This window comes from Oncorhynchus mykiss, chromosome 6 (assembly GCF_013265735.2).
Source record: "Oncorhynchus mykiss isolate Arlee chromosome 6, USDA_OmykA_1.1, whole genome shotgun sequence".
NCBI lineage: Eukaryota > Metazoa > Chordata > Actinopteri > Salmoniformes > Salmonidae > Oncorhynchus > Oncorhynchus mykiss.
This window is the reverse complement of record NC_048570.1, coordinates 47,947,980-47,975,881: the sequence shown is the minus strand read 5'-3', so window position 1 is coordinate 47,975,881 and position 27,902 is coordinate 47,947,980. Positions and strand designations below refer to the sequence as shown.

Here is a 27,902-nt window from a genome sequence, read left to right as displayed (position 1 = left end):
AGGGAATGGTGTCATGGAATTGCTTGATTGACAAAAACATTACTCTGTTTGTTGGCCATAGCTCACATTCGAGCAGCTCTCCATGCTGTGTCTGAAGATTGTTAAAGTCGTGACCCAGACAGCCCTCCGCATTCTCCTACCAGCGCTAGCTCGTATCATGGGGGTGAACCTGAGGAGTGGGGCAACCTCCCCAGAATCCCAGTGCTCTCTGACAGGGTCTGAGGATTCCTTAGGCGGTCTGGATGAGAGAGAGAAAAGGCTGCTGATCAGTGAGATGAACTACTGGACTAAGGAGAGGAGGAGGAATGGCAGTGCAGGATGCCGCCAAAAATCCACTTGCAGGACCTCATCACCATGCTGTTCGCCTAAGAGGTATGTTCACAGCAATATTTCAACATAATAATTGCAAGACCTGATCCATACTTATCATAAATTATTAACTTGGAATTCACACCTTGTAGTTTTAAGTTCTGGTCAGAAATGTTGCCACTGGGGGGGGGGGGTCCAGGTGAAAGTCATTTTTAACTGGGTAAGCCATGAAGTCATCTATGAATAAATAGATCAGGTACATGCCATTCAGAAATAATCATATTCTGATGTCGTACAAACATAAAAATCAGGCAAAAAATCGTGTCAGTTGGCTTTAGGCTTCTAGAACTACGGTGGTATGAGAAGTAATCCATCATTGCTCTAATTTGGTTTTCAGGCTCACTAATGACCCAGATTAGATACAGTTGGTTACATTTGCATGGCTTAAGTGGTGATTGTGTGTTTATCTTCAAGGTCCCAGACCTCATTGCAGAGCTTGCCTGCAACTAGAGAGGCTCCCCTCATGGAGGCGCCTCTGAAGGCTCTTTTTGGGGTAACGGAAGAGAGCCTTCTGATATCCCTGGTTGAGGGTCACTCCAACCACACCTCCTCCTCCAGCTCCTCCGAGTTGAGCTGTGCTATCGTGGGGGAGGTGGTACACCAGCTTAACTCTGGCCTCTCAGTGGCCATTCAGGCCAGCCCGGGGAGTTGCCCCCCTATGGACAGTCAGGACATAGCAGCAGGCAAGGAGGTCATTCGGGTAGCCTCGGTTCAGATCCTGGCCGAGCTACAGAGCCAAACATCTGAGCCAGAGTGGGTAGGGTTTATCGAGCCCCTCATGGACCCTGTGACCGATGATGTGCTGGAGGCCATTGTCGGCACAATGGACAAAATGGCACAGGACTTCAACATCCTATTGGATCTGGCCAAGAAGATGACAATCTTGGGGTCTAAATTTCTGACCAATCTTCAATGTGACCTAGATGTTGAGTGTCCATCTGGGAAGGAAGGGACCACTCACTTTCTCAAAGAGACTGGATCCTCTACCAGTGTGGCGTCCAGAAAGATTCAGACCCTCTCTAGCCCCGACTTTCAGTCTAAAGCCCTGAAGGCGGTGAGCACCATCCTTACAAGGAAAGTCAGCAGCTCTTCTGGCATGGCTCCTTCCTCTAGGCCTTCTAGTGCTGCTCCTAGCCTTACTGAAGCCCCGCTGAATACCAGCTGCACAGCCCTGACATCTGTAACCTCCACTGCCACAGTGATTGTTAAGGCATTTGTGGGAGGCATGGAGACGATAGCATCATTTGAAGACACATGTGAAGCAGTTGATTGGCCAGTTCCTGTAAATGACCACAAAACAGGGTCTTCACAGAAGATAACCTTCTCTCTAGCCGGCACACTCTATGGCCGTATACGAGCAAAGCTGAGGGACCTTTTAACTCTAGCCGCTCGAGAAGAAGGTGTGGCAAAGGATGCTTCTCTTCGGGAGTCTTCAGACACCCTGGAAAAGGCAACTGTTTCAACTGTTGAGGTCCAGTTACCCAGCACCGAACACAGTAGAGTTCCCAGAGAGAGCCAACCAATACCAGCTCTCTGTCTCTCCAATCTGGATACCAGTACTCAAGAAGTTCTTAGCAGTGTTTTTTCCATCTACAAGTCAGAGTTATCAAAAGTGGAGAGTAAATCCTTAGCCGTTGTCAGTTCATCTGATGAGTCCCTAGAGGCTTGTTGGTTTGTTGATGGTGTCCTATCAAAGCTTGATGACTATACTATTTCCCAGTCACCCTCACCCAATGAAGACTTGAGCGTGAGTACTCAATATTCTCAACTGAGCTCAGAAGAGAGTGTCAGAATCACAGAGTCCTCAACTAGTCTGATTCAGAGCATTAAGAAGCTCTCTAGCAATGACTTTCAGACTCAGGCAGAAGAGGCAGTGAGTAAAGTGCTGATGAGATCCAGTCATTCCTTTATCACAGAAATCAGCCATACTGGTCTTCAGAAAAGTCTGCAGAATGGCTTATCATCTAGCTCACCATCAGAGATCCATGTCCTTTCAGAATCCATGTCCTCCATGTCCTCTGAGAATACAGCCTCTGGATTAGTGGAAACCTTTGTCAAAGGAATGGCGACTATTTTCCAGAAAAATGAGTCCACTGACACTGTGCTACTGGAAAGAAGTGGGAGAGTTTCACAGTGCTTCCACGGGGGCTCCCAACTGGATTATACTGAATTGAGTGTTAAAATATCAGAGGAGAAGCTTTGGTCAACAGCTAAGAACATCTGCGTCAGTATGAAGAACACACTTAAGGATTTCTTCACAGGGCTGAAGCCATCCGGATCCGAAAGGACAGAAATGGCTCCTTCCAAAGAGACCCTTGGGGAAATCCTGGTTGCTATCCAGAGTGAAATCTCAAACTTCGGGCGAATGAAGGATTCCAGGGAGCTCCTTCAGATCAATGATATGGTAGGAACTATGCTGAAGGAGATTGAGAAAAGTGAGGATGACAGTGAACAAGTCTGCCAAGACATCCCTCGAACCTGTTCATCTTTATCCACTTCTTTAAATGGTCGTAGTTCCTTGTCCAGCTCTTCAAAGGGTCCTAGGTCAGAGTGTGAGTTAGAGATCAACCTCCCTGGCACTCCCATCCCTGACGAAGTGCCTTTTGATCTGACCTGCCCCATCGTCAGGAGCTCCTGCATCGACACCAGGGACTCTAAAATGCCAGAGATTTCTACAAGTGACCTAAAGACAAAGATGATGGCACACACAGATGAACCCCTGCATCGTAACAGTCCAATGACTGACAGCAGCCGACCACCGAGTGCTAAAGTCTCTTTTCGATCCTGCACTCCGTCTTTCACCAGCAAGGGAACCTCTTTGGTACCAAAGGGAGAGGGGATTGACATTGAAGAGAAGGAGGTGTGTATCCCCAGCAGCTCTGGCCATCTGAGGGAGCTCTTAATCATCCCGGACATCAGCAGTGCCACTGCATTCCCACTGCAGTACTTGATGGACTCCAGCAAAGATGATGGCATCTGTTTTGTCACCATACTGGTGATAAGGTTGCTATCGGAGATCAGACCCACAGCCCTAGATGGACCCTCCCAACAGGCAGCAGATCTGACAGAAACATCTCAGCAACTCATCAGACAAGTCCTGTCTGAGTTCTGTGCTCCATCTAGATTATCCAGGACACAGGCATATTCCCAGAACCTGAACATCCAAAGGGTGTTCAGAGGTGTACATAAAAACCTCATGGAGGAGTTTGGCTCTTATAACACCCTGCAAGCAGCTATGTCCTCCCAGGACCCTGCATTTGACAGAGTCCTGGTAAAGTCCTTGACCCAGCAGCTGGTACAGGGATGCAAGGAGGCGTCAAGACCAGCTTCTGCTGCAACAAACCCATCAGACCAGGCTGAGATGGAGAGGGGGGCTGAGCAGAAAGCAAGAAGGAGCTTCCTTTGCTTTTCAATGACCAAACTCAGGATCAACTTCAAGGTATAGCAGGGAGTTAGCATTTGTTTTTTGTTCCAGTTAGGTGCTGATGTTATTGATGTGGCTATGATAAGACAAATACATGAAATAAATATTTTTTATTCACCACTAAATTGTTGCCTTGGATTCAGAAGTGTTCCATTTATTTATTCTCTGTACCATTTTCTTTACCTTTCTTCTGTTAGCGTTCCAAGAGAGGAAACAAAAAGGACTGCCATTCAGTCCAAGACCAGACTGAGATTCCCTCTACTGATGGACATTGCATAGGTAAGGATTTTTACAGCTCTGCTATAGCTTGTAGTTTTGGTTTAGGTGTGTGTTAGAAACATAGGAATGCCTACCAAACTCATAGCACTGTTATTTTTCAACGTTACTATACTACATCTCTCTCTCTCTCTCTCTCTCTTACCCCATCCATTTCTCTTGTGTTTCTAGCTCCAGTTGGAGAGGTTTCTCCCTCCATATCTCAGCCTGTCAAAAAACGATCCTTGATTGTCAGGGTCTTTTCAGCAATGATGAAGCCATTCAGGCGCTTCACCAAGAAGAACCTGTAACCTGTTACGCTGCATGAAGAACTACTTTTGTAACAGCAAGACTTTTGACAAGAGGAATTTCTGCATGTCTAACCTTTCAAAGTCTATTTGATCAAATAAATGCCAATGATTTTACAAGAATTTCAAGTGTTTTGGAAGATTGATAATACTGAAGCAGATTTTCTCAGAGAAATGCACTAGTTCCCCCTTGGTTACACATTTATTGTTCAGCTTTTGAGTTGGCAGGACATAGGGCGTCAGGTAGCCTTGTGGTTAGAGCATTGGGCCAGTAACCGAAAGATTGCTAGCGTCAGATCCCTGAGCTGGCCATGTAAAAATATGTCATTCTGCTCCTGAACAAGGTAGTTAACCCACTGTTCCTAAGCTGTCATTGTAAATAAGAATTTGTTCTAAACTGACTTGTCTAGTAAAATAAGGAAAATAACCACAGCTTGACTCTAATACAATAGTTGCTGCATAGACTGTCAGATAACCAGATGTTCTCTATTAATTTAGTTAGATTGGTAAGAGCTTATTAGCAGCAAGGGAAAACACATAGAGGAGAATTAGCTATCTGCAGCTAGATCAACCCTCTGAGATCCTTTCTATATTTTTTGAATATTTTTTTTTATTTCACCTTTATTTAACCAGGTAGGCAAGTTGAGAACAAGTTCTCATTTACAATTGCGACCTGGCCAAGATAAAGCAAAGCAGTTCGACACACAACGACACAGAGTTACACATGGAGTAAAACAAACATACAGTCAATAATACAGTATAAACAAGTCTATATACGATGTGAGCAAATGAGGTGAGAGAAGGGATGTAAAGGCAAAAAAAGGCCATGGTGGCAAAGTAAATACAATATAGCAAGTAAAATACTGGAATGGTAGATTTGCAGTGGAAGAATGTGCAAAGTAGAAGTAAAAAATAATGGGGTGCAAAGGAGCTAAATAAATAAATAAAATAAATACAGTAGGGAAAGAGGTAGTTGATTGGGCTAAATTATAGGTGGGCTATGTACAGGTGCAGTAATCTGTGAGCTGCTCTGACAGTTGGTGCTTAAAGCTAGTGAGGGAGATAAGTGTTTCCAGTTTCAGAGATTTTTGTAGTTCGTCCCAGTCATTGGCAGCAGAGAACTGGAAGGAGAGGCGGCCAAAGAAAGAATTGGTTTTGGGAGTGACCAGAGAGATATACCTGCTGGAGCGCGTGCTACAGGTGGGTGATGCTATGGTGACCAGCGAGCTGAGATAAGGGGGGACTTTACCTAGCAGGGTCTTGTAGATGACATGGAGCCAGTGGGTTTGGCGACGAGTATGAAGCGAGGGCCAGCCAATGAGAGCGTACAGGTCGCAATGGTGGGTAGTATATGGGGCTTTGGTGACAAAACGGATTGCACTGTGATAGACTGCATCCAATTTGTTGAGTAGGGTATTGGAGGCTATTTTGTAAATGACATTGCCGAAGTCGAGGATTGGTAGGATGGTCAGTTTTACAAGGGTATGTTTGGCAGCATGAGTGAAGGATGCTTTGTTGCGAAATAGGAAGCCAATTCTATATTTAACTTTGTATTGGAGATGTTTTATGTAGGTCTGGAAGGAGAGTTTACAGTCTAACCAGACACCTAGGTATTTGTAGTTGTCCACGTATTCTAAGTCAGAGCCGTCCAGAGTAGTGATGTTGGACAGGCGGGCAGGTGCAGGCAGCGATCGGTTAAAGAGCATGCATTTAGTTGTACTTGTATTTAAGAGCAATTGGAGGCCACGGAAGGAGAGTTGTATGGCATTGAAGCTTGCCTGGAGGGTTGTTAACACAGTGTCCAAAGAAGGGCCAGAAGTATACAGAATGGTGTCGTCTGCGTAGAGGTCAGGATCAGAGACTCACCAGCAGCAAGAGCGACATCATTGATGTATACAGAGAAGAGAGTCGGTCCAAGAATTGAACCCTGTGGCACCCCCATAGAGACTGCCAGAGGTCCGGACAGCAGACCCTCCGATTTGACACACTGAACTCTATCAGAGAAGTAGTTGGTGAACCAGGCAAGGCAATCATTTGAGAAACCAAGGCTGTCGAGTCTGCCGATAAGGATGTGGTGATTGACAAAGTCGAAAGCCTTGGCCAGATCAATGAATACGGCTGCACAGTAATGTTTCTTATCGATGGCAGTTAAGATATCGTTTAGGACCTTGAGCGTGGCTGAGGTGCACCCATGACCAGCTCTGAAACCAGATTGCATAGCAGAGAAGGTATGGTGAGATTCGAAATGGTCGGTAATCTGTTTGTTGACTTGGCTTTCGAAGACCTTAGAAAGGCAGGGTAGGATAGATATAGGTCTGTAGTAGTATGGGTCAAGATTGTCCCCCTCTTTGAAGCTGCTTTCCAATCTTTGGGAATCTCAGACGACACGAAAGAAAGGCTAGTAATAGGGGTGGCAACAATTTCGGCAGATAATTTTAGAAAGAAAGGGTCCAGATTGTCTAGCCCGGCTGATTTGTACGGGTCCAGATTTTGCAGCTCTTTCAGAACATCAGCTGACTGGCTGACTGGATTTGGGAGAAGGAGAAATGGGGAAGGCTTGGGCGAGTTGCTGTGGGGGGTGCAGTGCTGTTGACCGGGGTAGGAGTAGCCAGGTGGAAAGCATGGCCAGCCGTAGAAAAATACTTATTGAAATTCTCAATTATAGTGGATTTATCAGTGGTGACAGTGTTTCCTATCTTCAGTGTAGTGGGCAGCTGGGATGAGGTGTTCTTATTCTCCATGGACTTTACATTGTCCCAGAACTTTTTTGAGTTGGTGTTGCAGGAAGCAAATTTCTGCTTGAAAAAGCTAGCCTTGGCCTCCCGGGTGGCGCAGTGGTTAAGGGCGCTGTACTGCAGCGCCATCAGAGTCCCTGGGTTCGCGCCCAGGCTCTGTCGTAACCGGCTGCGACCGGGAGGTCCGTGGTGCGACGCACAATTGTCCTAGCGTTGTCCGTGTTAGGGAGCGCTTGGTCGGTAGGGATGTCCTTGTCTCATCGCGCACCAGCGACTCCTGTGGCGGGCCGGGCGCAGTGCGCGCTAACCAAGGTTGCCAGGTTCACAGTGTTTCCTCCGACACATTGGTGCGGCTGCCTTCCGGGTTGGATGCGCGCTGTGTTAAGAAGCAGTGCGGCTTGGTTGGGTTGTGTATCGGAGGACGCATGACTTTCAGCCTTCGTCTCTCCCGAGCCCGTACGGGAGTTGTAGCGATGAGACAAGATAGTAGCTACTACAACAATTGGATACCACGAAAAAGGGGTAAAAAAATCATATGTGTATTTTTTTTAAAAGCTAGCCTAACTGCCTGGTTTCTAGCTTCCCTGAACAGCTGCATATCACGGGGGATGTTCGATGCTAATGCCATAGGATGTTTTTGTGTTGGTTAACCCACTGTTCCTAAGCTGTCATTGTAAATAAGAATTTGTTATTAACTGCCTTGTCTAGTAAAATAAGTAAAATAACCAGAGCTTGACTCTAATACAATAGTTGCTGCATAGACAGTCAGATAACCAGATGTTCTCTATTAATTTAGTTAGATTGGTAAGAGCTTATTAGCATCAAGGGGAAAACACATAGAGGATAATTAAATATCTGTAGCTAGATCAACCCTCTGAGATGTTTTCTATATGTTGAAAATATAAGGTCCAACAGTTGACAGTGTATGTCAGAGCAAAAACCAAGCCATGAGGTCGAAGGAATTGTCAGTAGAGCTCAGAGACATGATTGTGTCAAGACACAGATCTGGTGAAGGGTACCAAAACATTTCTGCAATATTGAAGGTCCCCAAGGACACAGTGACCTCTTAAACGGAAGAAGTTTGGAACCACCAAGACTGAGCAAAACTGAGCAATCGGGGGAGAAGGGCTTTGGTCAATTCAAAATAGCTCTACTCTGAGAACTACTTTTAATCACAGAGTGGAAAACATAGAACCATACTGTGTGGATCACAATTATTGGTGTATTCTGGAATAAGACAAACCTACATAGAGTTGGAGTCTGAGTGTGTGTACACACAGCCACCTCTTTAACCACTCTTCAAAATATTTGGCAGCCTTTGAGATGGAGAGGCAGGAGAAGGAGTGACAGAACAAGAGTATAATAAAAGCATGACTTCTCTCCCACTCCTGCTCACAGCAGCAGTGCAGTGGAGTATCTTCAACAGCCATAGGCCCAGGGATTTCACATCACATTCCATGATGCAATGCAGAATACAGCTTCACACAGAACAATCACTAAACCCATAAGATAACACTTCGCACAGCACAGCCAAACATCATGTATCACATGAAGAGAAATGTGTGTTCTCCGGACGAGATGCCTTGTCACGGACCTGCTGTTTCAATCTTTGCTCTCTCTCTCCCTAAGTTTGTTTTACTCACTGCTTTAGCACACTGCCAACCCTGATGTCCTTGCCGTGTCTGAATCCTGGCTTAGGAAGGCCACCAAAAATTCTGAGATTTCCATACCCAACTATAACATTTTCCGTCAAGATAGAACTGCCAAAGGGGGAGGAGTTAGCCTGCAAAGTAATGTCATACTTTCCAGGTCCATACCCAAACCGTTCGAACCGTCTCTCCAGAAATAAGTCTCTCACTGTTGCCGCCTGCTACCGACCCCCCTCAGCTCCCAGCTGTGCCCTGGACACCATTTGTGAATTGATCGCCCCCCCCCCCCCCCATCTAGCTTCAGAGTTTGTTCTGTTAGGTGACCTAAACTGGGATATGCTTAACACCCCGGCAGTCCTACAATCTAAGCTAGATGCCCTCAATCTCACACAAATCATCAAGGAACCCACCAGGTACAACCCTACATCTGTAAACAAGGGCACCCTCATAGACGTTATCCTGACCAACTGGCCCTCCAAATACACCTCCGCTGTCTTCAATCAGGATCTCAGCGATGACTGCCTCATTGCCTGTATCCGCTACTGGTCCGCAGTCAAAAACACTTATGCGAGCAGGCCTTTCTAATCGACCTGGCCCGGGTATCCTGGAAGGATATTGACCTCATCCCGTCAGTTGAGGATGCCTGGTCATTCTTTAAAAGTAACATCCTCACCATCTTAGATAAGCATGCTCCTTTCAAAAAATGCAGAACTAAGAACAGATATAGCCCTTGGTTCACTCCAGACCTGACTGCCCTCGACCAGCACAAAAACATCCTGTGGCGGACTGCAATAGCATCGAGTAGTCCCCGCGATATGCAACTGTTCAGGGAAGTCAGGAACCAATACAGGCAGTCAGTCAGGAAAGCAAAGGCTAGCTTTTTCAAGCAGAAATGTGCATCCTGTAGCTCTAACTCCAAAAATTCTGGGACACTGTAAAGTCCATGGAGAACAAGAGCACCTCCTCCCAGCTGCTCACTGCACTGAGGCTAGGTAACACGGTCACCACCGATAAATCTATGATAATCGAAAACTTCAACAAGCATTTCTCAACAGCTGGCCATGCCTTCCTCCTGGCTACTCCAACCTCGGCCTCAATTCTCGGGCCGACTCTTTTCTCTGTATATATCAATGATGTTGCTCTTACTGCGGGCGATTCCCTGATCCACCTCTATGCAGACGACACCATTCTGTATACTTCTGGACCTTCCTTGGACACTGTGCTATCTAACCTCCAAACGAGCTTCAATGCCATACAACACTCCTTCCGTGGCCTCCAACTGCTCTTAAAAGCTAGTAAAACCAAATGCATGCATTTCAACCGTTCTCTGCCTGCACCCGCACGCCCGACTAGCATCACCACCCTGGATGGTTCCGACCTAGAATATGTGGACATCTATAAGTACCTAGGTGTCTGGCTAGATTGTAAACTCTCCTTCCAGACTCATATCAAACATCTCCAATCTAAAATCAAATCTAGAGTCGGCTTTCTATTCCACAACAAAGCCTCCTTCACTCACGCCGCCAAACTTACCCTAGTAAAACTGACTATCCTACCGATCCTCGACTTCGGCGATGTCATCTACAAAATAGCTTCCAATAATCTACTCAGCAAACTGGATGCAGTTTATCACAGTGCCATCCGTTTTTTTACTAAAGCACCTTATACCACCCACCACTGCGACCTGTATACTCTAGTCGGCTGGCCCTCGCTACATATTCGTCGCCAGACCCACTGGCTCCAGGTCATCTACAAGTCCAAGCTAGGTAAAGCTCCGTCTTATCTCAGTTCACTGGTCACGATGGCAATACCCACCCGTAGCACGCGCTCCAGCAGGTGTATCTCACTGATCATCCCTAAAGCCAACACCTCATTTGGCCGCCTTTCCTTCCAGTTCTCTGCTGCCTGTGACTGGAACGAATTGCAAAAATCGATGAAGTTGGAGACTTTTATTTCCCTCACCAACTTTAAACATCTGCTATCTGAGCAGCTAACCGATCGCTGCAGCTGTACACAGTCCATCGGTATATAGCCCACCCAATTGACCTACCTCATCCCCATACTGTTTTTATTTATTTACTTTTCTGCTCTTTTGCACACCAGTATCTCTACCTGCACATGACCATCTGATCATTTATCACTCCAGTGTTTATCTGCTAAGTTGTAATTATTCGCCTACCTCCTCATGCATTTTGCACACAATGTATATAGACTATTTTTTTCTTTTTTTTCTACTGTGTTATTGACTTGTTTATTGTTTACTCCATGTGTAACTCTGTGTTGTTGTCTGTTCACACTGCTATGCTTTATCTTGGCCAGGTCGCAGTTGTAAATGAGAACTTGTTCTCAACTAGCCTACCTGGTTAAATAAAGGTGAAATAAAATAAAAATAAAAATCTGGCACTTTTTTTCAGAAAACCGATGGCAGCGTCTATCATTGCTCTTCTACCATCTATCCCATGTCTGCACCTCCCTCTTCCATCAAAAACAAATTACCTGGTTAAAGGTAGTTAGGCTAGGGGTTAGGGTTAAGGTTAGAGTTACGTTTAGGAGTTAGGTTAAAAGGTTAAGGTTAGAGTTAGGGGAAGGGTTAGCTATAAGGGTTAGGGGAAGGGTTAGCTAACATGCTAAGTAGTTACAAAGTAGCTAAACAGTAGTAAGTAGTTGAACGTTTGCTAATTAGCTAAAGTTGTCTGTGATGAGATTCAAAATCATAACCTTTGGATCGTTAGACATCCGTGTTATACTGTATGCCCACCCCTCCACCCTGACCAACCACCCTACTTTCGTTTTTGCCTTATATAACCATACCAAACATAACATATTATACTAATTTGAGTGTCCCGGATTTACATTTACTATGTTATGTCTAGTCTATGAGATCAGGCTGATCACAGACATGAACAGAGTAACAGGTCATTGTAGTTATGAGTGTAAGGGATTGGAGGATTTCACTGTGGGTCAATGCAGAGCTAAGCATGAAGGATTTTTGCGGCATGACATAAAACCAGAAACCACAGCACAGAGGATACCTCTGAGGGTCATAATGGCTGGTCCCATTAAACCTGGGGGAGGAGGAGTTTGAGCAGACCTCAGAGGACAGGAGCTGTCATGGTGTTAAGGACAGTAGATGAATCACCACACTTTTTTGCTCTTGTTCTCTGTGTGTGTGTGTGTGTGTGTGTGTGTGTGTGTGTGTGTGTGTGTGTGTCTGTGTGTGTGTGTCTGACAGAGGTAGAACGTGATGAAATACAGAATTGTGCGTTCGTTTGTTGTAGCTTTTTATTATTGTAATAGATCATTTTCATCCCTAACTTTTTAAGAATGAGGCAAGATGAAGTCAAATTTCTCAAACAGGAAACATGGTTGACTGTTTCCCTTCAGTCGATTTCTCATTCTCTTGTAAAATAGCAATGATGCAAGCGCTCTGATCTAGAAGCCAGTGAAAGCGAGAGGTTTTACAGCTAGTTTGTTCAGCTCAGGAAAGCCCCACGGCAGCACTTTGGAGTGTAGCATTGTGTTTTGATATCCTCATCTCCTTTGACAGTGTCTCCCGCATTCCGACAGAGCAGATAAAGCAGTACTGGGTAGAGCTGGTGGGGCTTTCAGAGTCAGTTTCATCTTTCTGCTCAGGCACAGGGCAGGCATCCTATGAACTGTTTATCTCAGGAGTGCCTGATTTACCTCTGAACGGTGTCAAATGTGAGAGAAAGTGGGATCCGGGTGTTCTTTTACCATTGTATGGATGTCTCCCTTTGACGAAGAAAAGCCTTGCCAATGAGAACCTTATTCCAGTCAGAGAGATATTATCAATATTTGTGTTGACACATACCCTACTGCTTCAGTCAGGATAGCATCACGGCTGGGGATTTGTTGTCATCTGTCTGAGACGGAGATACTGGTTGAGCAGAATACATTTAGAGGTACATTGGGAAAGAAAATCCTGCATGTATGAAAAAGCCCACCCTGTGGGTGTCACAACGTCGACGTCACCGGTCTTTTTGCCATCATTGATCCATTTTTCATTTTCCATTGGTTTTATCTTGTCTTACTACACACCTGGTTTCAATCCCATTCATTACCTGTTGTGTATTTAACCGTCTGTTTTCCCTCATGTCTTTGTCAGAGATTGTTTTATGTTCAGTATTCGTGTTTTGTATTTGGTGCGCGACGGGTCCTCGTACCCACTTTGTTTCATTGTATTTCATGGTTTTGGAGTTATGTGTTTTAAGTTATTAAACTACTCCATTCCACCAAGTTTTATTTATCCTGTGCCTGACTTCCCTGCCACCTATACACACAACTGTGATAGAATCTCTGACCAAAATGAAGTCAGCAGGAGAAGGTACCCCAGCCATGGAGGTAGAGGAGCGTGTCATGGAACATACGGCGATGATTTCCAAACTGAGCGCAGCCATGGATCGCGTTGTCCAGAATATGGACCGCTGGGAGACACAGGGAGTTTTTCCAGTGCCTCTACCAGCACAACCGGGGTCTACCCTGAACACCCCTTTCCCACCTGAACCTAGCAGGATCCATCTATCCATACCACAGGGATACGACGGAGATTCTGCCGGATGCCAGGGTTTCCTCCTAAAACTAAGCATGTACCTGGCCACGGTCCACCCAGCTCCATCGGACCGTGAGAAGAGTTTCGCCCTCGTCTCGTGCCTCACCGGGAAAGCCCTGGAGTGGGCCAGCGCTGTGTGTGGAGGGGGAGATGAGGCATTGGACGATTTTGAGGAGTTCACCTGCTGTTTCCGGACAGTATTCGACCACCCACCCGAGGGCAGAGCGGCGGGTGAGCGCCTCTACCATCTGAGGCGAGAGATGAGGAGCGCACAGAAGTTTGCGCTGGAGTTTAGGACCCTGGCTGCCGGCGCTGGATGGAGCAACAGGGCCCTGATCGACCATTACCGCTGTAGTCTACGTGAGGACCTCCGTCGGGAGCTGGTCTGCAGAGACACCACCCTCACCTTCGACCAGCTGGTGGACCTGTCCATCCGGCTGGACAACCTGCTGGCTACTCGCGGACGTCCAGATCGGGGTCTGGTTGTTCCATCCTCCCGCACACCCTCTCCGATACCCATGTAGCTGCGTGGTGCGGAGCGCAGGGAGACCGGAGGGGGTTCTCTCTCGTGCACCATATGTGGCCGCAGAGGTCACACTGCTGGTCGGTGCCGGGTTGGTTCCTCTGGGAATCGAGGTAGCAGGCAGGGCAATCTGGCGTCACCCTAGGTGAGTAGGCACCATTCTCATCCAGAGCCCTCTGTTGCACATATGTGTTACTTTTTCTGAATTTTCCCCCGCGTTCCCAGCATAAGGTAGATTCAGGCGCGGCTGGGAATTTCCTTAATAAAGGATTAGCTCATAGTTTAGGGATCCCCATTGTTCCTGTGCAAATGCCTTTCCCCGTTCATGCCTTAGATAGTCGACCATTAGGGTCAGGGTCTATCAGGGAGGCAACCGCTCCTTTGAGTATGGTAACGCAGGGGGGTCACAGGGAAAAGATGAGTCTTTTTCTTATTGAATCTCCTGGTATTCCGTGGTGCTGGGCCTACCCTGGTTAGCTTGTCATAACCCCACTGTTTCTTGGCCACAGAGGGCTCTCATGGGGTGGTCGAGAGAGTGCTCAGGTAGGTGTTTAGGGGTTTCCGTTGGTGCTACTACGGTGGAAAGTCCAGACCAGGTCTCCACAGTGCGCATTCCCCCAGAAACAGGCCGATTTGGCTCTCACCTTCTGTAAAAAGAAGGCGACTCAATTACCACCCCATCGACGGGGGGATTGTGCGATAGATCTCCTGGTTGACGCTGCACTTCCCAGGAGTCACGTGTATCCCCTGTCGCAAGTGGAGACGGTGGGTATGGAGACATATGTCTCCGAATCCCTGCGTCAGGGGGTACATTCAGCCCTCCATTTCACCTGTCTCCTTGAGTTTCTTGTTTGTGAAGAAGAAGGATGGAGGTTTGTGCCCGTGCATTGATTATCGAGGTCTCAATAAAATCACAGTGAGGTATAGTTACCCGCTAACTCTTATTGCTATGGCGATTGAGTCAATGCACAGGGCTCGCTTCTTCAATAAACTGGATCTCAGGAGTGCGTACAATCTGGTGTGTATTCGGAAGGGAGATGAGCGTAAGACGGCATTTAGTACCACCTCAGGGCATTATGAGTACCTCGTCATGCCGTATGGGTTGCAGCCGTGCGTAATTAGCCGACTCCCACCAAGGTAAAGGAGGTGCAGTGACTTTTAGAGTTTGCCAACTACTACCGGAGGTTTATCCGGGGCGCCAAACAATGAACATGCACCTGTAGAATGGTCGTTAAGACACTAACAGCTTACAGATGGTAGGCAATTCAGGTCACAATTATGAAAACTTAGGACACTAAAGAGGCCTTTCTACTGACTCTGAAAATCACCAAAAGAAAAATGCCCAGGGTCCCTGCTCATCTGCGTGAACATGCCTTAGGCATGCTGCGAGGAGTTATGAGGACTGAAGATGTGGCCAGGGCAATAAATTGCAATGTTCGTAGTGTGAGATGCCGAAGACAGCGCTACAGGGAGACAGGACGGACAGCTGATGGTCCTCGCAGTGGCAGACCACATGTAACACCTGCACAGACCACGTGTAACAACACCCGCATCGGTACATGCGAACATCACACCTGCAGGACAGGTACAGGATGGCAACAACAACTGCCCGAGTTACACCAGGAAAGCACAATCCCTCCATCAGTGCTCAGACTGAATAGACTGAATAATAGGCTGAGAGAGGCTGGACTGGGGGCTTGTAGGCCTGTTGTAAGGCAGGTCCTCACCAGACATCACCAGCAACAACGTCACCTCTGGGCACAAACCCACCGTCGCTGGACCAGACAGGACTGGCAAAAAGTGTTCTTCACTGACGAGTCGCGGTTTTGTCTCACCAGGGGCGATGGTCGGATTTGCGTTTATCGTCGAAAGAATGAGCGTTACAGAGGCCTGTACTCTGCAGCGGGATCGATTTGAGTTGGAGGGTCCGTCATGGGCTGGGGCGATGTGTCACAGCATCATTGGACTGAGCTTGTTGTCATTGCAGGCAATCTCAATGCTGTGCGTTACAGGGAAGACATCCTCCTCCCTCATGTGGTACCCTTCCTGCAGGCTCATCCTGACATGACCCTGCAGCATGACAATGCCACCACGCACAGAACGAGCAGTATGGCTGATTTCCTACAAGACAGGAATGTCAGTGTTTTGCCATGGCCAGCAAAGAGCCCGGATCTCAATCACATTGAGCATGTCTAGGACCTGTTGGATCGGATGGAGAGGACAGGGCCATTCCCCCCTAGAAATGTCTGGGATCTTGCAGGTGCCTTGGTGGAAGAGTGGGGTAACATCTCACAGGAATATCTGGCAAGTCTGGTGCAGTCCATGAGGAGGAGATGCACTGCAGTACTTAATGCAGCTGGTGGCCACACCAGATACTGACTGTTACTTTTGATTTTGCCCTTCCCCTTTCGTTCAGGGACACATTATTAAATTTCTGTTCGTCACATATCTGTGGAACTTGTTCAGTTTGTCTCAGTTTTTGAATCTTATGTTCATACAAATATTTACACGTGTTACGTTTGCTGAAAATACTTGCAGTTGACAGTGAGAGGACATACATACATATACACACACACACACACACACACACACACACACACACACACACACACACACACACACACACACACACACACACACACACACACACACACAAAGCCTACCATCAGTAACACACTACGCCGCCAGGGACTCAAATCCTGCAGTGCCAGACGTGTCCCCCTGCTTAAGCCAGTACATGTCCAGGCCCGTCTGAAGTTTGCTAGAGAGCATTTGGATGATCCAGAAGAAGATTGGGAGAATGTCATATGGTCAGATGAAACCAAAATATAACTTTCTGGTAAAAACTCAACTCGTTGTGTTTGGAGGACAAAGAATGCTGAGTTGCATCCAAAGAACACCATTCCTACTGTGAAGCATGGGGGTGGAAACAGCATGCTTTGGGGCTGTTTTTCTGCAAATGGACCAGGACGACTGCTCCGTGTAAAGGAAAGAATGAATGGGGCCATGTATCGTGAGATTTTGAGTGAAAACCTCCTTCCATCAGCAAGGGCATTGAAGATGAAACGTGGCTGGGTCTTTCAGTATGACAATGATCCCAAACACACCGCCCGGGCAACGAAGGAGTGGCTTCGTAAGAAGCATTTCAAGGTCCTGGAATGGCCTAGCCAGTCTCCAGATCTCAACCCCATAGAAAATCTTTGGAGGGAGTTGAAAGTCCGTGTTGCCCAGCAACAGCCCCAAAACATCACTGCTCTAGAGGAGGTCTGCATAGAGGAATGGGCCAAAATACCAGCAACAGTGTGTGAAAACCTTGTGAAGACTTACAGAAAAAGTTTGACCTCTGTCATTGCCAACAAAGGGTATATAACAAAGTATTGAGATAAACTTTTGTTATTGACCAAATTCTTATTTTCCACCATACATACATACATACATACATACATACATACATACATACATACATACATACATACATACATACATACATACATACATACATACATACATACATACATACATACATACATACATACATACATACATACATACATTGTATGTATGTATGTATGTGGGGCTGCAGGTAGCCTCGTGGTTAGAGCATTGGGCCAGTAACCGAGAGGTTGCCAGATCAAATCCCCGAGCTGACAAGGTAAAAATCTGTTGTTCTGCCCTTGAACAAGGCAATTAACCCACTGTTCCTATGGCCGTCGTTGTAAATAAGAATTTGTTCTTAACTGACTTGCCTAAAGTTAAAATTTAAAAACAATCATACACTCTTAACAATACTGCTACAGAAGTGACACCTAGGGACGGTGCCAACAGATTACAACCACGAGTGATCAACTTACACTTTATAACATGTTGTTTTCTGTCTGATTTAATGTGACCCTCATCCTGTCTCGTAACAGATCCAGCCCCTGACGGTTGCCCTGACCCAGACTACATCCCCGGGTCCAGATGATTCCAGCAGGCACAGCCCAGGTGGTTCAGCAGAAGCTCCTCCAGCAGCAGGTGGTGACTGCAGCTGCCTCGCTTCAGATACAGACCGCCCCTCCTCACAGCCCGGCCCAACAGGCCCCAGTTTCTGTTGCAGCAGAGTCCCCAGTACAGCAGCAGCCAGCCAAGGGCCAGGCTCGCGGAGGGGCCTTGAGGTGCAAGACCCAGTCCAAGCCTAGCGGGGGCAGCAGCTAGGTGCCCGCAGGACTAGTTAGAGCTCCCCTTTCAGCTAGACTAAGCAGGACATCTCATCAGTGTAAATGCACTCAGTGACTGAGGAGCAGCATTATGAAGAGATCCAGCGTTATGAAGGAGTGGTGGAGTCCAGTCTGAGGTGGCTGTGTTGAATCTAACCTGGTTTAAGGAACTGCTCCATGTAAAGGAATGACCTGTCTTTTAAGAGTGTCATCATCTATCTTCAACACAGTACTGTAACTGTCGGCTGTTTCCTTCGCGACTGTTTCAGAAGGTCTCCCCTGGAGGAAACCTGGACCAACATCCAGGGTTTAAGATCAGAAAAGCAGAAAAACAATATTCATGCCTTTTTTTAAATTGATGAATATATTAATGTTACTCCATAGATATCCTGTGGCTATGGGCTGGTGCATAGCTCATTTGGGGAATGTCCATTTGAATAATGTTTTGTGTATTCATACATTGTCCCTGTCCGCCTTGATGATATTATTCTCATGCTTACCGTTTATGATGTCAGTAATTTCATAGTTGGTAGATATAGAAAACACCCTTCTTGTTAAAAAAAACCTATGTAGTGATAATCATATCTTTACGTTGTAAGTTTGAGCTATGTAGTCTGAAGAAAGCTTGTGATTGTGTCTCTGGCACCCGGATAAGCACGCATCCTACGTTATCTCCCAAGGCAGGCAGTATTACCACTGCACTGGATAACCTAGCTATCTATAGTGGCAACCAGCTAATATTTTCATTACATAAAGTGCATTCGGAAAGTATTCAGACCCCTTGACCTTTTCCACATTGTTACGTTACAGGCTTATTCTAAAATTGATTCAATCCCCCCCCTCTACAGATAATAACCCATAATAAGAAAGCAAAAACTGTTCTATTATTTTTTTAATCAAAAACCTATGTACTAAAAATAAAATACTGATATCACATTTACAAATATTCAGACCCTTTACTCAGTACTTTGTTGAAGCACCTTTGGTAGCGATTACAGCCTCGAGTCTTCTTGGGTATGACGCTACAAGCTTGGTACACCTGTATTTGGGGAGTTTCTCCCATTTTTCTCTGCAGATCCTCTCATGTTCTGTCAGATTGGATGGGGATGCACAGTTTTTTCAGGTCTCTCCAGAGATGTTCGATTGGGTTCAGGTCCGGGCTCTGGCTGGGCCATTCATGGACATTCAGAGACTTGTCCCGAATCCACTCCTGCATTGTCTTGGCTCTGTGCTTAGGGTCGTTGTCCTGTTGGAAGGTGAACCTCTGGAGCAGGTTTTCATCAAGGATCTCTGTACTTTGCTCCGTTCATCTTTCCCAGGATCCTGATTCAGGCCAAAGAGTTCAATCTCGGTATCATCAGATCAGAGAATATTGTTTCTCATACCCTTCCCCCAGGTCTGTGTTTCTTTCCAAATCATGTCCAATCAATTGAATTTACCACAGGACTCCAAACAAGTTGTAGAAACAACTCAAGGATGATCAATGGAAACAGGATGCACCTGAGATCAATTTCGAGTCTCATAGCAAAGGTTCTCAATAATTATTTAAATAAGGTAATTCTGTTTTTATTCTTAATAAATTTGCTAAAATGTTCTACACTTTTCGCTTTGTCATGAGGTGTTTTGTGTAGCTTAATGAGAGGAAAAAATATTTGTATCATTTTTAGAATAAGGCTGTAACGTAACAATGTGGAAAAAGTCAAGTGGTCTGAATACTTTCCGGATGCACTGTAAGTTGACTTTTTATAACACATTTCCTGTGATATAACCGTTGGGAAATAATGGGTACTTCTACCGTATAATAGGTTAAATCAAAAGAGGGAATATGCTGCAATAGATAAAAGCCTTTCTCAGTGTTTTAGTCATGAGGGAGAAAAGAAAGCTCTCAACAGCGCTGTCTGTTTTCCCCTGCTGGCTGCTGAAGAGTGGCAGATATATCAGAAGAGAAAACATTTATTTGGGCAGGAGGGCAGAGATTCAGGCCTAAAGCCACTCAGAAGATCCTAGATCACTGGATCAGAGGGCATGTCACACAGTGTCAGAAGAGTCAGACTGTGTAGAAGGGCTATACACACACCACTATAGTTAATGTTGCTATCACTGCTAACATTTAAAAGACCAGTATTGTAATCTGGTCTGTTAACGGGAGCACATAAGAAGACAAAGGCCAATTTAATGCAATGAATGACGTTTAATAAATTGTCTGAAGTTACTTGGTCTTTAAGGACTGTTTGAAGGGCTTGAACAGGCCTTTGGAGATGGCAGAAAACATCCTGACGAGAAGTGGACGTTTATGAGGCGTCTCCTGTTGGGAGCTGGCGGGGAGATCCTTTGGCAGTGCAGACATGGCAGCATGTGGCACTATGCTGGGCACTACAGAAGAGAGAGAGAGCGTTTACATGCACTTTAATTCAGAAATGATGTAATGTATGTTACAACTCAACATAACTGACACTGATAAAATGAGAACCAACAGCTTGAGTTTTGGAGAATATAATTACTTTTACATAAGAGATGACTAATGATTGCGTATATAACCTTTGTAAGGTTATTTTGAAATGGCATTTCTTTGTACACCAATATCTCAAACAGACTGTTGTCCTGTTGTGTGAACTTACGCATGCCATCTTCAGCAGTGGTCTGTACTTGTTCTGATTCAGAGCGGTGGGAATCCTTCTTGTTCCCCTTCTTGAATAGCTAAGTATTTAAAGAGAAAAACATGTTTTAAAAAATGTCACAGCTGACCAACCTCATGATGATAACAATCACACCTACCACACCAGCACAACAACATTTATGATTGGTTTTGGAATGAACGGATGGTTTTATATTTTTACACTGAATAGCATTGTTTACTCACAACTGTTCATTTAAATACGTTTGCTGTACCTTTAAGTTGCTTGTCAGCCTGACCAGCCTTTGTAGAAAAGATAGTTTCCCGCTGCTAGCCCTCACATCCTCAGCCAGTGGAAAAGCCTTAGGCCCGGTGGTTTTGACTGATGTTCTTGAGGCTGCCCTCAATGCCTCATTACATCTGTGGAGAAGCGCTTCACTCAAAGACTTGACAAGAATCCTATCAAATGAAGAGTCCTGAGTCGACACGGCCTGTTGGAGGATTTTCTCCGAGCCAAACTCCTCCAACAGATTTTTATAGACGACTCTGTAGACTTTATGAATCCTCAAGTTCTCTGGATAGGCTTGTGTCTCAGAGCAGCCTGACCATGCACAGAAGACCTCCATAACTTTAGGGATCAGGTCTTGTGACTTGCGTGTGACGTCAACTGGGTAATCTTCTGCTGGGGTTTGGATTTCTGTTAGAATTCTCATTACTAACATGCTGATGAGGCCGGTGACGTCATCATCACCGCCCAAGTTATCAGAGGATGGGGTTGGAAGTGTGACATCTTTGACCATGTCTGGGCTGGTTGACATATCGTCCCTGACAATGTTTTGAGCTACACCAGAATGACTGGTGGTATCCACTTCCTCTCCATCAATGTTGGCCTTCAAGATTTGTGCTGCATTGGAGGTCTCGCTTGTTGCCATAATGGAGCCAGAAGGAGACAGCCGAGGGGAGGACTTGCCACTCAATAGATTGCCTACATCAGATATAGTGGTTTCAGATGTTTGGAGAGATTCAGTTGGAGAGGATCCTCTACTTTCTGCATCAGAATCCACAGAGTACATGACCTGGCTTACCATAACTTTGGTAAAGAGACTGACTGTGTCACTAAATACTGATGAAGAAGAAGAGCATGAAATTCTATCTTCAGACACTCTAGCCAACACCTTGGCCCCCTGAGCCAAACTCATTGAAGTTGAATAGGGCACAAAACTAGGAAGCAGGAGGCACTTAACAGACTCCTCTACAAACAGCTGAACCAGCTCGTAAGTTGTGGGCTTCCCCACCTTGTCATTCCTCTTCAGCTTCGAAAGGATGGTATCAGATGCACTCTTTCCAGCCGCCACTGTCAGTCCCAGAGGGGTCAAGTTGCTATCGGAAATTATGCGGTTGACTTGGTGACTGAGATCACGGGAGAGAGCACCAATCCTACCCTGAGATATGAGCTCCTCCAGTCTAGCTATTGGATCTGTTAGATCAGGGTGAGATGTAACCTGCCCTTCTGCCTCTGGATATACCGTCTTCATGATGGTATCGGCTATGGCAAACATGCTTGTTCTGGCATCACACACCATTGTTTTTGGCTTAGTAGATTCGCTCATGTCAATGACTGAGCATCTTACAATGGGCTGAGCAGTACTCTCGGGTAACTCAGAAGGAATGGGAGTGCAAATTCCCACTCTGTCTTCTGTGATTTGGCAGTTGAGAATGACAACGAGGAGGAAGACCGCAGTGACTCTTGATAGACCAATTCCTCGCCACATTCGCTGCTTATCTTCTCAATGTTCTCCAGCATAGTTCCAACCACTTTATCTATTTGTGAAAGCTGTCCTGCAGCCACCATTTGGTCAGATTTTGACAGTTGCTCCTGGACACTGCTGATGATACTGTCCTCTGGCATTCCCAGGTGGACTTTCAGTGAGGTCTGGGAACTTTAAAATGAACAAGCAAAGCATGTTAATTGCTGTCTGAAGTTGGAAAATCGATATCTTAGTGCTAACAAATCTAACAAGCATTATAATTGAGTATTCTAAATGTAATTTATATGTGTGCATTAGATATTGCAAAACACACCTGTTAGAAAGCTGGAAAATATTGAAATGGAGAAATTATTGTTCATCAGTTTGAGGGTTAGGAATAACTGCACACACACACACACACACATTATGGGGAACATACAGTACCTCTTGGAAGAGGGTGTGCTAGACCTTGGTCGGAGAACCCTGCCGCCACAGTTACTTCGCCAAATATTTAACTTCCTGGATGAGCTCCAGTCTTTTCTGCTCAAAGGCAGTGAAGGATCCACCCCTCGAGTGTGTCAGCGTTGTCATAAAAGCCCGTCACCCATAGAATGCGGGCCAGGGCCGGCAGCAGGATCTGCAGGGTGGTCTGTGCAATGTGCGATGAAGTATGACAGATTAATGAACGTAATAGCAGAATAGAACTATGGTTAATTCCTCTCTCTTGATTCAACACAACATTCCCAAATCAAAGGTCAAAGGCTGATGGAGAAACGTACAGGTTTTTTAAAATCCTTTATAGATCACTTGCCATTGCCTAGAAAAGAAAAAAGAAATGTGTTTTACTTACTTTTTATTTCCTTCTGCACAAAATATGTGAGGCTAGAGCAAAACATGGTTCTAACATACTATCAGTAAGATTGCGCATGAATGAGATGAGGATTGGGTAGCAGTCCTCCATCTCATCTTTGTTGCCTGGGCCGAATGCAGCCTTAAGAGCATTCTTCTCCAAGAGCTCAATAACAGATCCTCTGTCCGGGTGTTTATTCCTCAATCCTAAATATGTTATTACCATATAGGACAATTCAGGATAAGTCAGACGCTTTTCTCTTAATACAATACTTCGATAAAATTGCTACAATAGGACTATTGAATAAAACTATCCAGGTCAATGCAGCTATTGTGACAATTGAGTGTTACTAGTCTAGTAGTTGCCCTGTCACTCCTGACATTTTACCTTTCCTGTCTTCTTGGGCTCCTTCTTGAGCTGGGCCACTGGTTCTTCCTCAACAACCTCCCTCCCCTCCCTCTGGGGATCATCATCATCTCTCTGTACTACCTGAAGGACATAGGAATTTCATGTCAATGTCAGATTAGATTCTTGCAAAGGACATCATAGAGCTACAGCCATATCAGAGCTAAACTGGTGATAGAGAGAATTAGACATTTGTTTTGCAATAGACTATGTTATCTTAAATGACGTTTTCCTTAGTTACATTCCCAAATATTTAGTGTCATTTAACCTACCTTTTCTTCATCCATAATAGCATACAGTATTTTTTATATCTCGAAAAACTTGTCCTTGTCTGTGTTGTTTTCACTCATGTTGAGTTTACTGAGGACAATATTGCAGCCACTGACGAATTAAGAACTTCATACCACGTCATGGAATGTTAGACCTTTATGCACATTCCCATTCTCTCATTAATATTGGGGGGGAAATATATTGATCAGATTACACACTTTCCCCATCAATCGTTTTCGATACAGCTAGGCCCAAAATCTGTTCACTAAGCACTGCGACTCAGCAGGTCAAAACAGAAATAAACCTAGTCTAATTTCGTGTCGACCTCTTTTGGATTTATTTCGGTACCCCATTTAGTGAGCCAGTTGATTGATCTATTCCTTATAGTGCATTCCTTAAAAGTAGGCCTACATTAGGGAATAAGGTGCTATTTGGTAGCATATTCCTCTCTAGCCCATGCCTCCACCAATCCAATGATTTTAGATTTGTAGGAAGAAGCGAACGAGAGTGTACACTTCAGGAGAAGGGAGATATTATTGGACTGTATCCCTAGGCTATAGCCAGGCCTAAACCAAGTAGCCTTGAGTACGATCCCAAAAGCTTGGATTGCCAAAGGCCTATCAGAGCTAAATTGGTGAAAACAACTTTAAACTTACTGTAAAACATGTTCTACCTTCCCCTATATTTCACTTACCTTTTCTTCCACCATAGCGAATTGTATATCCCGAAAAGCATGTCATTGACTGTTTTGGCTTTGCTACTTTCATGTCGAGTTATGATAAAAGAGCATTTTTGCAGACGCAGACTTTTAGTTAATCGGGGACGTCATGGACTGAAGGCAGTAGAGGTTAATTGGTTTTAAGAAATGTTTATATGTCGCCCTCTTGTGGAATTATTTAGGTACAACAACGTGTTGTGTAGGATCCAAATGATTGTTTTCTCCTCATCCCTGTGTTACGTCCTATTATCAGTCATAAACAGAGAGCAATACACTTTAATAGTAAAGAGGTAACACTCTTTGTTCCGGTAACCTGCTTCACCCAATGTGATACGGTATCGCTATTATTATTATTTTTTTTACATTTTAGAACACATTCAAGAACCTCCAGAAGCTAACTAGCTAATTAGCTAAAAGCTATTTAGTCATAGTTAGCCAATGCTAGCGGCTTTTACCTTCTGCACAGATACCAGCCCTGTTCTTAGCCTGGATAATACTCGCCAGTCTACTAGTATCGGACTGTCTCTCCACAACAACGCCAGATTCCTGCCGTAATCCCTGGACCTCTACTTCTGATCTTCACAGCTAGATCACAACTTGCAGCTAACTAGCTCACAGCTAGCTTGCACTCATCGTGGCATCCAGTACCGAAGCTATCCCTGAGGCCCACCTCCCGGCCTACTCAGCTGTTCTCCCGAACCCCACTCATACACGGCTAGAGCCCAATACTCCACCTGATCCTTGCTGCAAACTCTGGACCTTGGCACCGGTTCATCGCTGCTACCGATTGGCTATAGTGGATCTATAGTGGATAACGCCACTGCCACGAAGGTAGCACCAGTTAGCCGTGAGCCAGGCGCATCTCCCTGCTAGCATTCTAAATTCTACAATACCTCTTTCGCCATCTGGCTTGGATTCTCTGTCGACAAGGCCCCCCGCCGCACCACCACGACTGGTCTGCCGACGAATACTCCATCCGCTGTGCCTTCAACCGGCCTCCGTCGGAGGGCTACTAACTTTAAACGCCGTGTAGCCCGCGTGCTAGCGTAATGGCGCCTTCCCTGTTCCATCTACTGCTGCCTTCTGGACACTATTATCACTTGGCTACAAAGCTGATGCCTGCTGGACTGTCGATATATCTGACGTCATGTATTTGATATCTTTATGTGAAGGTTCATGTCCATATTGACATCAGTTCATTGTGTTTGAGGACGGTTCACTGACCAGTTTCCAACGGATACGATTAGACTAGTTTAACAGTTACAGAACAGCTACAGTAGCCTATCAGAACAGCTGCAGTATCAGAGGCTCAGAGCCTTAATTAACGGGCTACACATAATGGCTGACGACAGCCAGGTAAGGTTCATTTTAGCCTACGTTTAATGAGCTTTACAGTTGTCCTAATTCCATCTTGTTCTAATGGCAAGTCTGCCTTAAGTGCAGAAACTATGGTTGATATTAGAAAATAAGTATGATTGGAAGTTTAGGCAAGTAATTCCAATTGGGGAATTGTTGTGGGATGTTAGCATACCATATTGCGCGTGTAGCATTCGTGCCATGGAGGATTGTGCAGGCCGGCAGGTTGCTACAGGATCCTAGTATCATGTATGTTATAGGGATCAGATCTGGCTGACTTTTTAATCTGAACTGCTCATTGGCTGTCCATAATGAGCCCAGCGAGCAGGATGTGTAGCTGGGCTCTGCAATAATTAGCTCCCAGAGCAATTACAAATAACTATTATTGTTTTAAAAGCGTCATTACAACTAGCAACATGACGGTCAGTCACCTCTAAGCAGGACTCAGTTGAAACGCTATGTGTTGGATTTGTCCATGTCTCGCTAAATTAACCTAGCTACCATAACAGCCGTGGAGAATTTATACTACAGTTTTAAGGGATCTCTCTGAAGGTTTTAGATGATACAGTGGTGCTTCGTCCTCTGGAAGAAGAACCATACATCTCGGCTTGGCTTCATTGCATTATTATTTGGGGAACGTTGACATGCCATTTGTGTTGACGGATGGATGAAAATAATGTAATTATAGTATCGTTATACATAGGCTAGCAGGAAAATCCGCATGAGATATCCATAGAACTGAGCCCTGCTCCATTTCAGCACCATGCCGCGGTCTCAGGTGCTGCCCTGACGCGAAACATTTCAGCACCATGGCACTGTCCCCTGACGCCAAGAAACGTGTCAGCTCTATGCAGCGGACAGCTCCACAGTGCTGAAATAGTTCAAGCCCCCTTGAACGTCTGATTTGAAATTATTCTGCAAGTGGTTATAATTTATTGCACGTCCTAGTTTTGCAGCTTTACAACCTCAGAATTATAGCTAATGGATGGCAGCGAGTTACGTTTTTGTATATGGTGATGAATGACGATGCATGATAAACCATAAATTAAACACAAAAACGTGCACTTAGACATATTTTCGTTTGGCAGAACTTTGAGAAGCTTTGATTTGTTTTCTAATGAAATTGACAATTCATATAGACATTAGACTTAGGCCTAATTGTGACATCATGTGTGTATGACATCTTTGAAGAATGCTCTGGCTTCAGCCAATCGGAATCGAGTATTCAACAATGCTTTGGCATAATTCAAGGACGTTCATATTCACTTCAGTTGTCTGCCGATGGTTCACTGACGTTTTTTCAAAGGAGGTATTAGTATTTCCTCTAAACAGCCTACAACAATAAGCTACTCATCATGTCAGATGACAGCAAGGTATGGTTCATTTGCCTATTTTGAGTTTAGAGGAGAAATTACTAACAATAGTTTGATCCATGGCCTGAAATCTGACCACTATTGCCGTTTTGTTTGAAATAGGAGTGAATAAGTTGTTTCATAAAGTAACAACCTAGGACTGATATTGACCTCTTATTTATCCACCAGAGCGTGAAATGGGAGGATCCCCCGGATGACCAAAATAAAGTTGTGGAGACACATGAGACCAGCAAGAACAGGACAGGAGGCAAGGTAAGAAATATGCTGTCCTTTACACATGCTCTGCCTACTTAGGCACAGATATAGGATTAGTTTACTATCACTAAATCCTAGCCTTAAAGCATTAGGAGGAGACGCTACACTGACCTTAGATCTGCTATTAGACCTATAATCTGTTGTCATGTAGGCTAAACGTAAGTCCAGTGGCGGTGCCAAGAAGACTTCCGTGGAGGAGGACAGCAGCATTGGTGCAGGTCCGAGATTACTTCATGTTGGGTGCAGGTCGTGTTCAAATTCATCAGCACCGATCTGAGTAGATA

At 45.3% G+C, this 27,902-nt stretch overlaps 3 protein-coding genes across 5 annotated transcripts in view; 1 reads left to right on the top strand and 2 right to left on the bottom strand.

The window, feature by feature from the left end:
• The window catches only part of LOC118964888, a 510,365-nt gene that overhangs the window by 260,114 nt on the left and 222,349 nt on the right, over window positions 1-27,902 (bottom strand). The window lies entirely within an intron of this gene.
• LOC110513487 lies at window positions 234-27,567 on the top strand. 2 transcript variants are annotated; one of them, XM_036980289.1, is made up of 4 exons: window positions 234-372; window positions 784-3,808; window positions 3,991-4,072; window positions 27,532-27,567. In XM_036980289.1, the coding sequence occupies exons 1-4, from the start codon at window positions 275-277 to the stop codon at window positions 27,558-27,560; spliced, it is 3,234 nt and encodes a 1,077-aa protein (XP_036836184.1). In that variant the 5' UTR covers window positions 234-274; the 3' UTR covers window positions 27,561-27,567. The 2 variants fall into 2 exon arrangements, with proteins under 2 accessions (XP_036836184.1, XP_036836183.1); XM_036980288.1 differs by lacking the exon at window positions 27,532-27,567 and adding an exon at window positions 4,241-4,396.
• Window positions 20,201-22,164, bottom strand: LOC118964889. Of its 2 annotated transcripts, XM_036980302.1 has the most exons (4): window positions 21,396-22,164; window positions 20,919-21,276; window positions 20,648-20,726; window positions 20,201-20,402 (listed from the first exon to the last, which is right to left on the bottom strand). In XM_036980302.1, exons 1-4 carry the CDS (start codon window positions 21,431-21,433, stop codon window positions 20,239-20,241), a joined length of 639 nt encoding a protein of 212 aa, XP_036836197.1. In that variant the 5' UTR covers window positions 21,434-22,164; the 3' UTR covers window positions 20,201-20,238. The 2 variants fall into 2 exon arrangements, with proteins under 2 accessions (XP_036836197.1, XP_036836196.1); XM_036980301.1 differs by having other exon boundaries at window positions 20,919-22,164.

What these genes read in the sequence shown, in the direction of transcription:
- LOC110513487 (XM_036980288.1), top strand. Translation starts at nt 275, where the DNA reads ATGAACTACTGGACTAAGGAGAGGAGGAGGAATGGCAGTGCAGGATGC. An exon ending in AACTCAGGATCAACTTCAAG is followed by an intron (nt 3,809 to 3,990) that starts GTATAGCAGGGA and finishes TTCTTCTGTTAG; the next exon opens with CGTTCCAAGAGAGGAAACAA. An exon ending in TACTGATGGACATTGCATAG is followed by an intron (nt 4,073 to 4,240) that starts GTAAGGATTTTT and finishes TTGTGTTTCTAG; the next exon opens with CTCCAGTTGGAGAGGTTTCT.
- LOC118964889 (XM_036980301.1), bottom strand. Translation starts at nt 21,842, where the DNA reads ATGAGTTTGGCTCAGGGGGCCAAGGTGTTGGCTAGAGTGTCTGAAGAT. An exon ending in GGCTGACAAGCAACTTAAAG is followed by an intron (nt 20,727 to 20,918) that starts GTACAGCAAACG and finishes TTAAATACTTAG; the next exon opens with CTATTCAAGAAGGGGAACAA. An exon ending in CACTGCTGAAGATGGCATGC is followed by an intron (nt 20,403 to 20,647) that starts GTAAGTTCACAC and finishes TCTCTTCTGTAG; the next exon opens with TGCCCAGCATAGTGCCACAT.